General features: G+C 58.4%; 2 protein-coding genes across 2 annotated transcripts; both read left to right on the forward strand.

Moving 5' to 3' along the window:
• Positions 1 to 1272: 1272 nt before the first annotated feature.
• Positions 1273 to 9962, forward strand: TBX10 (T-box transcription factor 10). The gene is made up of 8 exons (XM_054440211.2): positions 1273 to 1576; positions 5812 to 6079; positions 6158 to 6259; positions 6897 to 7068; positions 8154 to 8309; positions 8587 to 8654; positions 8848 to 8942; positions 9371 to 9962. Exons 1-8 carry the CDS (start codon positions 1570 to 1572, stop codon positions 9658 to 9660), a joined length of 1158 nt encoding a protein of 385 aa, XP_054296186.1. The 5' UTR covers positions 1273 to 1569; the 3' UTR covers positions 9661 to 9962.
• A 539-nt stretch (positions 9963 to 10501) lies between these two features.
• NUDT8 (nudix hydrolase 8) lies at positions 10502 to 14823 on the forward strand. Its single transcript, XM_054438829.2, has 4 exons — positions 10502 to 11561; positions 12240 to 12372; positions 12891 to 12968; positions 13040 to 14823. Exons 1-4 carry the CDS (start codon positions 11368 to 11370, stop codon positions 13343 to 13345), a joined length of 711 nt encoding a protein of 236 aa, XP_054294804.1. The 5' UTR covers positions 10502 to 11367; the 3' UTR covers positions 13346 to 14823.
• Positions 14824 to 15315: the final 492 nt, after the last annotated feature.

Here is a 15315-nt window from a genome sequence, read left to right on the forward strand (position 1 = left end):
CCCATCTTGCCTGGCAGCAGCTCCAGAGTGCTGGCAGCCTTCTCTCACACAGCTGGGCATGCAGTTGGGCCAGGGGCCAGCCCTCCTCCTTTTACATGCCCCCAGAGCCAGCCCACCGTCTTTGTGTGGGGTCCCATCCAGCTCTGCAGGCTGAGATCTGAGACTCAAGGGATTGAGCCACAGGCATCCCTGAGCTGCAGGGAGGAGCGCCCAGAACATAGCGCTCAGGGAGAAGCAGCCCTGCCACCCCCAGCCCCTCCGTGCCCCCTCTTAGGAGTCAAGGCCACTGCCAACCCAACATCCCCAAGACAGGATTCTGGAGGAGGTATGGGGGGGCTCCAGCCAGACAACCACTCTGTGCCATTCGGCAAGAGTCAAAAGGCCAAAGAGCACTGTCAACCAAGGAACTGGCAGCAGCTCAGGGGGACCTCCGGGTTCTGCCTCCCTGCAGAGTGATCCATGTGTCCCCTGAATGCCGAGCACGGGCTGCAGACAGCCTGGAGAGGGTGCCCACTCAGGCCAGAGAGAACAGACAGACCCACAGGCAGAGCGGATGCCCACTTCTCACCTGGGCCAGCCTCACTGTTTCCACTCATGCCCAGATGGGGGCTCCGTGGCCACCATCAGCCAGGGCAGCGCCCCCAGTTCCAGGTGGGATGGGCTTACCACTCTGCAGGCTGGGCTAGACCATCACAGGTGGAAGAGATTATGTGCTTAGGTTAACTGGGGAGACTGAGGCACGGAGACTGTCGGACCTGCCAGCGTTGCGCAGCTCCCTGAGTTCATCCATGTGTCTGTGCATGTGGGTTCACGTGCCACAGGACCTGGGCTTCCCGCCACCCAGTCTGGGGCTCTATGCTGACTGCACTCATTGCTGCTGCCCCCTTGCGTTTCCTGCTCACACTGCTCCTGACAGTTGAGCATCTGCCGGCCGGCTGGGGCCAGCCTCAGGTCAGGGGTCTGGGTCTTGGTGGGAGGGCACCTCCTCCGCCATTCAGCCCGCGATCTGCTGCTCCCACTGTGCCTCCCAACCCCCGGGGCCCCAGCCCCTGCAGTCAGCCAGGCCTGGACCCCTGCAGATGCCCAGCCATCCTCAAGAACCACCCTCCCACCCCCTCACCCCTGCCATGCCTGGGCCCATCGATCAGGAATGGCTAGGGGGCTCTTAGCTGGGGAAGGGAGGGACCTGAAGAGGGAGGACAAGGAGGGAGGAAGGGGGGCTCTGCAACGTCAGAACCTTCCCACCTGCCCTCCTCCCACACAGCCTTGGACAGCACAGCCCGAGAGTGGCTTGGAGAAGGGCCGCTGCGCGCCCCAGAGCCTGCACCTCACCTTCGGAGACCAGGGGTCCAGCTCGAGTGGGAAGCGTGGACGAAGGGCAATCGAGGAGGCAAGGACAGTCCTGCTGAGAGACTACAGCCTGTGTGAGCACCTGAGGGCTGAGCTGAGGTGCCGAGTGGACGAGTGGTGACCACCCCTTCCAGCGGGCAGGGTCCCCTTGGGTGGCAGCCGCAGCCCAGCCCCAGCCAAGCAGAGTTTCTCCAGGAGCCGGACAGCCGCTCTGTCTCCATGGCAGGTAGGCTATGTTCTGAAGCAGAGGTGGCCTCATGGGTCAGGCTGAGGTTCCAGGGTGGGTGAGCAGGGTGGGAACTAAGGCAGTCCCGCTGAACCCAGGTCCTTCGCAAGAGGGTGGGGCAGGGGCACCCCAGGCTAAGATCTGAGATCCCGACGGGACAGGGCTCACGGCTGCCCAAGTGCAATTATGGGAGATGCCAGTGACCAGGCTGTTCCAGGAGATGAGCGCCTCACTGGGCGCGTGTGACCTCGGGCCTCTCCCTGAGCCCCAGCTCCTTGAGCATCAAAGTTGGGGGCTGGACAAGAAGCCCTTAGCTTCCCTTCCAGACTTGACACTCGATGCTTCCGGCAAGCTGTCATCTCTGGGCCCTGAGGAGTGCTGGCTTCTAGAGGGACTGAGCAAAGGACAGGCTCCCCCCTCAGAGTCCCTGAAAGTGTTGAGGGGCAGCACATTGGCTGCGATGGGCAGCGGGTGAGCCCCTAGAGGACTTGGGAGCCAGTGACCACTGGCAAAGCCTCCAGGCCCAGTGAAATCATGAGCCGCCCCCCGCCTTGGGACCCATCGCCATGGACCCAGGGCGGGCTGGCATCGCCTGGATGACGTACCCACTCCAGCAGGGCAGCCGGGTGACAAGCAGTTACCCTTCTGATGGACTGGCCACAGGCGCAGGGGGACATCAGCCCTTCTATCCATCCTGCCCAGGGTCCTCAAACCTGATGTGACCCATCGCTGTCACAAAGATGCCTCCTCCCCCGTGAGGCTGCAGAAATCCCAGGGCCTTTGCACGCAGCTCTCAGGGCTGCTGAGAACGTGGCCATGGCCCTGCGCTCCACATTCTCCCCAGGCACCTACTAAGAGCTCACCCTGGCCAGGTGCTGTCCACCTGGTACCTCAGCAGATGCTATGCCACCCTGGGGGCCTCCGTCACCCACCTGCTATGCCACTCTGGGGGCCTCTGTTACCCGCCTGCCAGTTCATCCATCTCTCCAACACCCAGCATCCCCCCTCTGCTCCAGGCATCCCATAGTCTTACAGTCATGTAAATATCCCAAAGCCACTAGGATGGGGAAACAGCTGGGAATAAAACCTTGTCCCCTGACTCCCAGCCACTGTGGCTTCCATGGGCCTTCCAGCTTCTCAGCCCCTTATGGGGCTGCTATAAAATTATAGTTCTGTTTTTCAGGATTTTTTTCCATTTAAAACATTTTAATTGTAAAATATACATAACACAATTTACCATCTTAACTTATTTATGTATTTATTTATTTAGTTAGTTAGTTAGTTAGTTATGTTTTGAGACAGAGTCTCGCTCTGTCACCCAGGCTGGAGTGCAGTGGTGCTATCTTGGCTCACTGCAACCTCCACCCCCTTGGGTTCAAGCCACACTTGTGTCTCAGCCTCCCGAATAGCTTGGATTACAGGCGCCCGCCAGCACTCCTGGCTAATTTTTGTATTTTTAGTAGAGATGGGGTTTGCCATGATGGCCAGGCTGGTCTCAAACTCCTGACCTCAAGTGACCCACCCGCCTCGGCCTCCCAAAGTGCTGGGATTACAGGCATGAGCCACTGCGCCCGGCCCACCTTAACCATTTTTAAATGCACAGTTTTGTAGCATTAATTACATTCACATTGTAAAAAGTAAAGTAGAGGTTCCTCTTCAAAGACTTTCCTGCCATCTAATTAGGAATAAATAGTAACTTCTCTTAGAAGCAAAATTTATTCAAAGACCTGTACTAACATTCTTAAATATCTGCTAGCAATAATAAAAAAAAATCAATATACTTTATGTTCTTAGCTCCCACAATTTAGCTTAAATATTTGCCCTGGGATGCTTATACTGGTCCAAGCAAACATTATGTCATAGCCTGTTCCTCTTCCTTATTTGAAGGTGTTTTTACCTTTCTCAGCATTCTACAAGTTACTTCCTCCTTCCTTTGTTCTCCTCTGCCTTTGCCTTTTTTAAAAGTTCTAAGTTATTAGCCAATCAGGACAAATACAGAATGTGAGGTCCCGTTCCAGCCAATGGGAACCGGACATGGCAGTAGGGTGGACACGTCAGGTTATAAATGACCCTGTCTCCTTTGTTCGGTGTACTCTCGTGGCAAAACTGCTGGCGAGTATACCCTTTCTGCAAAAAGTAAAAAAAAATGGCCTTGCTGAGGAAATTAAATTTATGTTCAAGTGCTATTTCTTTACGGCACCGGAAAACAAGCATTTCTAACAACATTGCTGTGCAACCATCGTTAGCATCCATCTCTAGAACATTTTGCATCTTGCAGAACTGATATTCTGTCCTTATGAAACAACAACTCTCCATTTCCTCCTCCACAGCCCCTGGCAACCACCATTCTACCTTCTGTTTCTATGATTTGGCCTCACCAGGTACCGCCTATGAGTAGAATCATATGGTATTTTTCCTTTGGTGTCTGGCTCATGTCACGTAACAGTGTCTTCAGGACTCATCCATGTTGTAGCATGTGTCAGAATGTTCTTCCCTGTTAAGGCTGGATACTATTCCCTTGCACGGATGGACCCCATTTCGTTCATCCATTCATTCTCCGATGGACACTGGGGTGCTTCCACTTCTTGGCTATTGTGAATAACGCTCATACGAACATGGGTGTGCAAATGTCTGTTTGAGTTCCCTCTTTCAATTCTTTCTGGTATAGACCCAGAAGTGGAATTGCTGGATCATATGGTAATTCTAGGCTGGGCACGGTGGCTCACGCCTGTAACCCCAGCACTTTGGGAGGCTGAGGTGGGCAAATCACCTGAGGTCAGGAGTTCGAGACCAGCCTAGACAACATGGTGAAACCCCGTCTCTAATAAAAATATAAAAATTAGCCAGGCATGATGATGCACACCTGTAATCCCAGCTACTCGGGAGGCTGAGGCAGGAGAATCTTTTGAACCAGGGAGGCGGAGGTTGCAGTGAGCCGAGATCATGTCCATCCAGCCTGGGTGACAGAGCAAGACTCCGTCTCAAAAAAAAAAAAAAAATATATATATATATATATATATAGTAATTCTAGTTTTAATTTTTTGAGGAGGCTACCATGCTGTTTTCCCCAGCAGCTGCACCATTTTACATTCCCACCAGCAGTGCACAAGAGTTCCAATTTCTTGAGGCCAGGCATAGTGGCTCACGCCTGTAATCCCAACACTTTAGGAGGCCAAGGTGGGAGGATCACTTGAGCTCAGGAATTCAAGACCAGCCTGGGCAACATAGGGAGATCCCATCTCTACAAAAAAAAAAAAAAAAAGGAGCCATGTGTGGTGGTGTGCACCTATAGTCCCAGCTACTTGTAAGGCTGATATGGGAGGATCACTTGAGGCCAAGAGGTCGAGGCTGCATTGAGCTATGACAGAGCTGCCGCTGCACTCCAGCCTGGGCAACAGAGTAAGATCCTGCCTCAAAAAAAAAAAAAAAAAAGGGAGTTCTAATTTTTCCATCTCCTTACCAACACTTTATTTTCTGGTTTCTTTTCTAATAGCCATCTTAATGGGTATAAAATGGTATCTTATTTAGCTAAGATTTTTTTTAATTGGAGGGGTGAAGGGTGACAAAGCATTTGGCCAAGACTTGTGCCGGGATTGCAGATCAAAAGACAAGAGTTTAGAAGAGTGCAGAGACCTGAGAAAAAGACGGTAGGATGGGTTTCTGGAGGCAGGCTCTGGGAGGGTTGTCAAGGTCAGGGATGGGTAATTGGTGCTGAATGGGGGGCTCTTCTTGTCTCAGCTCTCCTTCAGCAGCACCGGGAGGCAGGGTCCCACAGAGCTGGGGAAGACCCCTGCCCCCTCCCCCCTCCACACACACATATCATTTAGAACAGGTGCTGTTTGTGAAGGGCCCCCCTGTGCACCAGCCCCTGTGCGTGGTCACTAATCCTCACATCGGCCTTGTGAGGCAGGTATTAAGAACCCCTTCCGACAGATGTGGAAACTGAGGCTCCAGGAGGTGAAACAATTTGCTTGAGGCCACATAGACACAAGATGGCCCAAACATTCTCTGGGGAGCAAGACAGGCCCTGACGCTACCCTCAAGGAGCTTGCTGGCAAAAAAGACTTTAAGTGAGCATTTACCTCACAGAGTGATGCTGAGTGGGGGATCCTGTGAGAACACAGCCCTGGCAGTCAGGGAGGGCTTCCTGGAGGAAGAGGCATGTAGGTGCAGCCTGAAGGATAAGAGCTGGCTGGGTGATGCGTGGGGCCCACACTTCCGTCCTCTCTCCACAGCCTTCCTGTCTGCTGGCCTCGGCATACTTGCACCCTCAGAGACCTACCCCCTACCCACAACCAGCTCTGGCTGGGAGCCCCGGCTGGGGTCGCCATTCCCATCAGGCCCTTGCACCAGCTCTACTGGGGCCCAAGCTGTGGCCGAGCCCACTGGGCAGGGCCCCAAGAACCCACGTGTGTCCAGCGTGACGGTTCAGCTGGAGATGAAGCCCCTGTGGGAAGAATTCAACCAGCTGGGCACTGAGATGATCGTCACCAAGGCAGGCAGGTGTGAGCAGCGGGGGCGGGGTGGGGCAGGGGCCAGGGCTGGAGCCGCATCCGGCTGCTGAGCACCTCCCTCCCGCAGGAGGATGTTCCCCCCCTTCCAGGTGAAGATCCTGGGCATGGACTCCCTGGCCGACTACGCCCTGCTGATGGACTTCATCCCCCTGGACGACAAGAGATACAGGTGCGGGGACCGGCCTGGGGCACAGGCTCAGGTCTCAGGTGCTGAGACCAGGAATTAGACCCTTCCTGCACCCCAAGGTGAGGCAGGGGCCTGTCCAAACAATGCCAGGGAGGTGCAGCCTAAGGGCAGGATGACAGACAGGCAACAACAGCCTGAGGGCAGGAGGGAGCCCAGCTCAGGGTACCCAGCAGACTTCCATGGGCAGTGGGCTAGCCTCGGGCAGGCAGCTTTCCATGGGCAGTGGGCTAGCCTCGGGCAGGCAGCTTTTCATGGGCAGTGGGCTAGCCTCGGGCAGGCAGCTTTCCATGGGCAGTGGGCTAGCCTCGGGCAGGCAGCTTTTCATGGGCAGTGGGCTAGCCTCGGGCAGGCAGCTTTCCATGGGCAGTGGGCTAGCCTCGGGCAGGCAGCTGAGAGGTCTAGCCCAGGGCAGCAGGGGTTATCCTGTCATCCACCAGCCAGGTGCAGCCACAGGGAGCTCAGGTCTCAACAGGATTCTCTGAGCCTTGGGTTCCTTAGCAAGGTGCCCGCCAGGTGGGGTGAGCAGTGTTGGAGTCAGCAGCAGCCCCTTCATCCCGCCTGTATTGTTCAGGTGCGACTCTGGTTGGGGCAGCCCTCACCACCTCGCTGTGCTCCCCAGGTATGCCTTCCACAGCTCGGCGTGGCTGGTGGCGGGCAAGGCAGACCCAGCCACACCTGGCCGCGTGCACTTCCACCCCGACTCACCGGCCAAGGGTGCCCAGTGGATGCGCCAGATTGTGTCCTTCGATAAGCTCAAGCTGACCAACAACCTGCTGGATGACAATGGCCATGTGAGGCCCGGGCCACGGCGGGGACGGAAGGGCCTGGGGTTAGGGCTGGTAGGGACTTTGGTGTCCAATGGCCTTGATGCCCAGCACCTCTGCCTGCTGCTGATGGCCAAGGCGGGGCGGGGAGCTGGGGTGGCGAGCTCACCTGGCTGGGGGTGGCACAGCAGAGAGGGCTGTCCAGGCAGGTGGAAAAGGGGGTGGGGGTGGGGGAATGTTCCAGCATACATTGTCCCCCGCAAAGAGAGGGAGGACAAGGTATGGAACGCCCAGCCTAGGCCAGGCCCGCTTTATGTGCGGACACAGCATCATTGACACTTGGTCAAACAGCCAACGATCCCTGCCCTCACAGAGGTCACTTCCTGGGGCAGAGGCAGGGTCCAGAAGACACTGTGTCCAGCGTCTCAGATAGGGACAAATGCCAAAGAGAAAGCAGAGGTACGGAAAGGGGGCGGAGAAAGGGTGCCACTGCTCTCAGGGGATGCAGGGAGCTGAAGACCTGAAGGAGGTGGGGGATGGAGGGGCCCATGCCCGTCAGAGGGGACAGCAGGTGCAAAGGCCCTGAGGCCAGAGAATCCTGGGCCGGCAGAATTGCAAGACGCATCCATGGGGCCGGAGTGGAGCCAGGAGGGGAAGCCAAGGAGGCAAATGCCTGAGGGGCCGGGCTGACTTCGGGGGGCTCTGGCTTTTACCGTGTGGGGTGGAAGTCGCTGGAAGGTTAGGAGCGGGGGCTATGTGATGTGGCTTCCTGGGCAGCTGTGTAGAGAAGCAACAGAGGGGTAAGGCGGGGACAGCGGACAGGCCGGGAGGCAACCGAGGAAACCGCTGAACGTGACAGTGGCGGGCCGGCACACAGGCAGTGGGTGGCAGCTGGGATGTGGGGTGTGAGAGGACATGGAGGCAAGGATCCATGATCCAAAGGGGCCTTTGACACGGAACCGCAGCCTCTCCAGCTCAGACCCTGCGCTGCCATGAAAGGAACAGGGTGGCAGGCCCGGGGCAGGCTCCTGGCTTGGAGGGAAGGACTCCAGCCTCAGGGAGTCCACTGTAGTCCGCCTCACCCCTGTACCCCTGCTCTGTCCCTTCCACAGATCATTCTCAACTCCATGCACCGCTACCAGCCCCGTTTCCACGTGGTCTTCGTGGACCCACGCAAGGACAGTGAGCGCTATGCCCAGGAGAACTTCAAGTCCTTCATCTTCACAGAGACCCAGTTCACAGCTGTGACAGCCTATCAGAACCACAGGGTGGGTGAACCAGCTCGGGAGCACCCGCTGCACGCCCATTTCACAGGGGTGGAGACTGAGCCCTGAGGCTTGCAGCCCTCACTGGCACAGACTACTGCCCTCCCAACTTGCCCTGAGTATCTGCCGTCAGTCAAGGCCCTGCCCGTACTCCTATCAGCTCAGAGTTCCTGGGCCAAGGGGCCCGGGTGCCAGGGCCTCCTGACTGCGGGTTCCCGGGAGGACAAGGTGGCTGAGCCTGGCTCATGGCCAGCCCACGACTGCACTTTGTCTCCTGCAGATCACCCAGCTGAAAATCGCCAGCAACCCTTTTGCCAAGGGCTTTAGAGAGAGTGACCTGGACTCCTGGTACTGTCTGACCCTGATCCTAGCCCCTCGCCCCCACCCCAGGCATATCCTAAGGCCTCAGTTTCCGACCCTTGTTTCAGGGTCACACCCTCTGACCCATCCTGGGGCCCCACCATCTGAATCTGGCCATGATCCCTGGCCCGGGTTCTTCCCCTTGATCCCCTCCCCCCGTTCTTGCTTGTTCTATCTTCAGGCCTGTGGCCCCACGGCCCCTGCTCAGTGTCCCAGCCCGGAGTCACAGCAGCCTCAGTCCCTGTGTGCTGAAGGGCACCACAGACAGGGAGAAAGGTAAGGCCCCAGGCCTGCAGACATAGTGGGACTAAGGTGTACATGGTGGGCAGGAGGCAAAGGGACAGGACCTCCAGGAAGGGGCTTCAGCAGCTCAGCAAATCCACAGGGCCCCTGTGTGGACACACAGAGGGGGAAGCAGACATGCCTAAGACAATATGGGGCTCAGGACAGAGAGCACAGGCAGGGGGTGCCAGGCAGGCTTCCTGCAGGAGGTGGCTCTCAAGCTGGGCCTTGGAGGACTGGGAAGGGTTTGGACAGAGGGAGAAGGTGAAGAAGAAATTCCAGGCAGAGGGAAAAGCAAAGGCAAAGGCTGAGAGGTAGGTAACTTGGGAAGAAGGAGCAGGAAGGGACCAGGGTAGGCCTGGGATGAGGGATGAGGATGCGATGGGAGGCCCAGAGTCCACTCAGACCATTTCCTCCCTCAGACCCCAACAAAGCTTCAGCTTCCACCTCCAAGACCCCTGCTCAGCTCCATCATCAGCTGCTGCCCCCACCTGAGGCCCTGCTGGCCCCGGCCACCTACAGGCCTGTCACCTATCAGAGCCTGTACTCTGGAGCCCCGAGCCACCTAGGGATCCCAAGGACCCGACCAGCACCATACCCCCTCCCCAACATCCGGGCTGATAGGGATCAAGGAGGCCTGCCTCTCCCAGCTGGGCTGGGGCTCCTGTCCCCCACTGTGGTGTGTCTAGGGCCTGGCCAGGACTTCCAGTGATGGCAGAAGCCCTGTGGGGAAGCCCTGCTACCCTGGACCTTACAACGGGTATGGGAATCAGCCTCTGCCCCGCCCCCTCCAGCTCCACCTCTGTCTCAAGGAGAGCAGGGTAGGTGAAAGTCTAGAGAAAGAGGCTACCTGTCCAGGGTCACAGCAAGGCTGGGACCATGACAAGCTTGGAACCAGGCCTTCTACCTCCCAACCCCAGCAGCCTGAATACTGTGCCCTCTTGCTTTGGGGGTAACTCCTGAAAACCCTGCCTTACCTCTCCCTTCCCCCTAACATTAAACTATTTGGCATGAGTGGTCAGAGCACTTCTGTCCTCGTGGTCACGGTGGGTGGGGGCCTCAGGAACTCCCAGACCCATCACAGTCCCCACATCAGCCCTGTAGGCATCCCGAAGCTCTGCCCAGTGCCGTCCGCATCCCTGGGAGCACACAGTAATATTAAAAGTGGTGACTCCAGCCCAGTGGCAGGGCTGCACTTGCCCAGATGAGGATCGAAACTGGCGCTCAGAGAGGCGCGGGACCTGCTCAAGGTCACACAGCAGAGCATGGCGGACACCCGCCACCCCACGTTTAAATGCTGTGTGCAAGGCTGGGGTCATCTGGTCCCCAAGCCCAGGGTCTGGTGAAAGGGCGCAGAACCACGGTGGTCAATGACCACAGGAGACGAGGTAGGAACGGGGGAGGGATTTGGGAATCCGGTCAAGACTCAAGGCAGGAAGGGAGAAGAGCTCTGGACGCTGGGACAAGGAGGTCAAAGGCCTGGGGCTGGATTCCGACGGAGCCAGAGGGGAAGACAAGACTGGGGGAGGCGCGCGCCACCCAGCGGCATCGGGAGGGAGGACCGGAGGGAAGGCTGGGCCGGACGCTCCTCTCGCGCACGGATCGACCTCGGGCTCCTAGAGGGGCATCCCCGTGGGATCCCGGCTCCGTACATCCTGGAGCCCCTAAGGGAGGGACGGACCAACGGGAGCCGGCAGGGCCTCATCAGACACCCCAACGCCAGGACCCAACGGGACCGAGGACGGTCGCCGGGCGCTTCACGGTCCGCGCGGTTCCAGGATCTCTGAGGGTACCACCGCCAGGTCCTCCAGCTCCGCGCCCATCTCCCTCCCCGCGGCCACGCCCCCGACCCTGGCCCGGCCCTGCCGGAAGCACAGTCCGCCTGGCCACGCCCCCCAGTCATTCGTACCAAAGTTCCGGTCCAGGCCCCGCCCCCAGCCCGCCCCAGCCTCGATTGCCTACTAGGCCCCGCCGCCCTCTCGCAGTAACGTTCGGGTCCGGCTCCCGCGCAGGCCCCGCCCCGCCACCCTCCCTCCCTCCCTCCCTCCCATCGGGGGGATTCAACGCGTCCCACAGAGGCCCCGCCTTCAAACAGGCCCCGCCCCCTAGCAGACTCCGTCCCACCGAGGCCCCGCCTTCAAACAGGCCCCGCCCCCGAACAGACCCAGTACCACCGAGGCCCAGTCTCCGGGCAGGCCCCGCCCACGAACAGACCCAACCCCGCCCACGAACAGACCCACCCCACCGAGGTCCCCCGACACCACTGCCGCTCAGCAGCTCCCCCGGCGGGACGCGTCGGGCGAGCTGCCCCTTCTCCCTCTCAGCTTCCGGAGGGACCGGGGCTGAGCGCCCCGCCCCGCCCCGCCTCTTCCCTCGCCCAACCCCGCGCCCTCAGTGTCCCGGCCGCGCAGGACTCGACATGCTGCCCGACTGCCTGTCGGCCGAGGGCGAGCTGCGCTGCCGCCGGCTGCTGGCCGGGGCCACGGCCCGGCTCCGCGCGCGGCCCGCGTCGGCCGCAGTGCTCGTGCCGCTCTGCTCAGTGCGTGGGGTCCCGGCGCTGCTGTACACGCTGCGGTCCAGTCGCCTGACCGGGAGGCACAAGGGCGACGTCAGGTACAGCGGCCGGGAACTCCTCGCCCTTTGCCGGAGGCCACAGGAGCCCGGGGCTGGCAGGGACCTCGGGCAGGGCACTTAGCCCCTTCGAGCCTCGGTTTCCGCCTCCGTAAAATGAGTCTGGGGAGAGTCCCTCCGCCCAAGGGCTGCGGCGAGAGGTCAGCGATCCGTGTCCGTCGGCCCCGGTGCACCTGCCCGGGCGCGACGTCCTAGCCGCGTGGGCCCCCTCGTGCGCCCCTCGTGCGCGTCCTTTCGCGCACGCCTGGGCCCGGGACAACCCTTTGAGCTGTTTCCCGCTAAGAGGGCGGACGCCGCCCCCTGCCGGCGACTACGGAGAGGTTCGGGCCCTGCCCGGCGGGAATTAAGAACATCCTGAGGACAATGTCAGTGTTACTGGGGCCACCATAGGCCGAATTTGGGTATCTGAGCCCCAGGATCTTCTTGCCTCTGCTGCAGACCCTCTTATCCTGCGCTGCCCCGGGCCTCTCTTGCTTATCCCCATTGCTCAGGGAGGTAAACTGGCCTCCAGAGGTCGCATCGCTTGCCTGGGGCCTCCCAGTAAACTAGGGGCAGAGGCAGGCCATACTTCGGTGGGCCACTGGCCCCCCCGCACTGCCGACACCCCCACCTCTCCATGGCCCCAAGAGTCCACGGACCAGACTCCTTTTGTCTGTTTAGTTTCCCAGGCGGCAAGTGCGACCCGGCTGACCAAGACGTGGTGCACACGGCCCTGCGGGAAACCCGGGAGGAGCTGGGCCTGGCAGTGCCCGAGGAGCACGTGTGGGGCCTGCTGCGGCCTGTGTATGATCCGGTGAGCCACCTGGCTGAGGCCACCCCACCCCATTCACTCACTCTGTGCGTGCCCTGGAGCCGGGCTCCCAGGGACCAGGAGAGTGGTCGTGGACCCCCACAGGCACGAAGTGTGGAGGGGTGCCCCTAATCTGCCTGGTCACATGCACCACCCCACACACCCCCTCGGGAAGGGATTGGGAAGGCTCTAGTGTCCTGAGTAGAGGTGGCCCAGGGCGATGGGGTGGGCCAGCTCCGCTCAGCTTGGTGGATTAGGGCCAGGGAAGCTTCATGGGGTAGGCAGGGATTGAACCCAGGCTTGAATGCCAAGTGGGAGATTGTCCTAAGCAGAGGGAACAGGTCTAGTGCATTTGAAGGGACCTGAGTCAGTCAGCATGGCTGGAGGACATAGGCAGGTGGACCCGAACATGACTACCAAAGGCCTACGCATGGCAAAGGGGTCTTCCTCTCACACTCCCCTCCCCAGCCTTCAAACCCAGCCAAGGCCATGCTTCCCTGACTGCCTGCCATCTTCCCCAGCGAAAGGCCACCGTGGTGCCAGTGCTTGCTGGTGTAGGCCCACTGGATCCCCAGAGCCTCAGGCCCAACTCGGAGGAGGTGAGCTGGGGGATGTGAGGGGGTTGGGCTGTTCCAGTCCTCTGTCTACCCTCTCTGCCTCCTGCCTGCAGGTAGATGAGGTGTTTGCACTGCCGCTGGCCCACCTGCTGCAGACGCAGAATCAGGGCTATACCCACTTCTGCCGGGGTGGCCACTTCCGCTACACACTACCCGTCTTCCTGCATGGACCACACCGGGTCTGGGGCCTCACAGCTGTCATCACAGAGTTTGCCCTGCAGCTGCTGGCACCTGGTACCTACCAGCCCCGCCTGGCCGGCCTGAGCTGCTCAGGGGCTGAGGGTCTGGCCCACCCTAAGCAGCCCCTGGCTTCACCCTGCCAGGCCAGCTCCACTCCAGGACTGAATAAAGGTCTTTGACAGCTCTAGAGCTCCTGCTTCTGCTGTACTGGGGCCTTGACCTTAGGCAGACCACTCCAGGTCGCTGGTTGGGGCTCCTCCTTCCAGTCACGCCATTCCCCACAGCAGCGGACACTTCCTGGGTGCCAAGTACTTGGAGTCAATTCATCTTACCCTCACAACAGCCCGTAAGGCGGGGCCAACACTGTCTCTGGCTGGTGAGACTGCTTTCAGGGAGGAGAGACACCTTGCCTAAGGGCCCCAGGCTGGGATTGGAACCAGAGCTCTCAGACTCCACAGCCCAGACTCTTAGGCACTGCACTGCCCATGTCTCAGCCTGCACCTCCTGTTCTGTCTGCTGTGCCTGGCTGACCCTGTGCTGGGCTCCGGGATCCCAGAGAGGAGTAAGGCGCACCCATGCCCCTGGGTGTTACTGCAGGGGTCTCACACACAGAGCCCCTGTGTGTGCCAGCTGCTGTGTGGGGGCCACAGCTGTGGACCGGTCAGATGCTCACCTGCCCTCCAGAGTGAGGAGTGCTCAGTCTAGGGGAGACCTCAGACGAGGTCACACAGATAATCATGTGGTTCCACATTAATTAATCACAGATAATAGTGGAATTATGTAAGACATCAACTAGGTAGACCAGGGTTCTGTGAAAGAGTTGAGGGAGTGGGTGGTCTGAGCTTGCCGTGGCAGGATGGCTGGATCCAGGGGCTCAGGGGCTCCCCTCTTGCTGTGCTTTGCGCTGTGCTGGCCTCAGCCCCGGGGAGGTTGTCTCTAGTGCAGAATGTGAGAGGTTGAGGAGAGGATAGCAGCGTCCATCAACAGAAAACACGGCTGCTCCTTCCCAGCCAGTCTAACCCAGAAGTGCACTTCACTGGCCTGCCTTGAGTCACATGTCCTTCCCTGAGCCTGTCACATGGCCAGTTGGATTTACAATACATTGATGGATAGAGTCTGGGATGCTTGCCTGGGTAGGAGGGGGAACTCCCTGGACTGAGAAGCAGTGGTTCCCGAAGAACAATTGAGGTTCCCACTTTAGACAAAAATCAACTCAAAATGGCCTGTAAAAACCTGAAGTGAGCCGGACGTCGTGGCTCATGCCTGTAATCCCAACACTTTGGTTGGCCAAGGCCGGCCACCGTGACTCAGGAGTTCAAGACCGGCCTGGCCAATGTAGTGAAACCCCATCTGTATAGAAATACAAAAAAATTAGCCAGGCATGGTGGTGCACGCTGTAATCCCAGCTACTCAAGAAGCTGAGGTGGGAAGATCGCTTGAGCCCAGGAGGCAGAGGCTGCAGTGAACTGAGATTGTGCCACTGCACTCCAGCCTGGGCGACAGAGTGAGATCCTATCTAAAAGGAAAAAAACAAAAAAAACAAAAACCTGCAATGGTAACACTACTTGAAGGAAACATATGGGGAAAGTTCTAGACATTGGTCTGGGCAATGATTTCTTGGATAGGACCCCAAAAGCAAAGGCATCAAAAGCAAAAACAGACAAATGGGATGGCACCCGACTAAAAAGCTTCTACACAGCAAAAAAAAAAAAAAACAACAAAGTGAAGAGAGAGACTACAGGATGGGAGAAAATCTTTGTAAACCATACACCTGATAAGGGGGCTAATATCCAAAGGAAACAAGGAACTCAAGAAACAAATATCCCCATTTAAACATGGGCAAAGGACCTGAACATACATTTCTCAAAAGACACGTGAAAAAATCCTCAGCATCGCTAATCGTGCAGGAAATACAAGTTAAAATCTCAATGAGATACCACCTCACACCTGTTAAAAAAGCTACTACCAAACCATGGGAGACAACAAATGCTCGTGAGGATGTGGAGGAAAGGGAAGCCTTATGTGCTGTTGGTGGGAAGGTAAATGAGCACAGCCATTTTGGAAAATCATATGGCAGTCCCTTAGAACACTAAAAATAGAGCTACTGTGTGATTCAGCAACCCCACTTGTGGGTAGTATCCACAGGAAT

This window comes from Pongo pygmaeus, chromosome 9, assembly GCF_028885625.2.
Source record: "Pongo pygmaeus isolate AG05252 chromosome 9, NHGRI_mPonPyg2-v2.0_pri, whole genome shotgun sequence".
Taxonomy (NCBI): domain Eukaryota; kingdom Metazoa; phylum Chordata; class Mammalia; order Primates; family Hominidae; genus Pongo; species Pongo pygmaeus.

Coding starts and splice junctions, on each gene's coding strand:
- TBX10 (XM_054440211.2), top strand. Junction 6,260..6,896: donor CTGGACGACAAGAGATACAG/GTGCGGGGACCG, acceptor TGTGCTCCCCAG/GTATGCCTTCCACAGCTCGG. Junction 8,943..9,370: donor CACCACAGACAGGGAGAAAG/GTAAGGCCCCAG, acceptor TTCCTCCCTCAG/ACCCCAACAAAGCTTCAGCT.
- NUDT8 (XM_054438829.2), top strand. CDS start 11,368: ATGCTGCCCGACTGCCTGTCGGCCGAGGGCGAGCTGCGCTGCCGCCGG. Junction 12,373..12,890: donor TGCGGCCTGTGTATGATCCG/GTGAGCCACCTG, acceptor CATCTTCCCCAG/CGAAAGGCCACCGTGGTGCC. Junction 12,969..13,039: donor TCAGGCCCAACTCGGAGGAG/GTGAGCTGGGGG, acceptor TCCTGCCTGCAG/GTAGATGAGGTGTTTGCACT.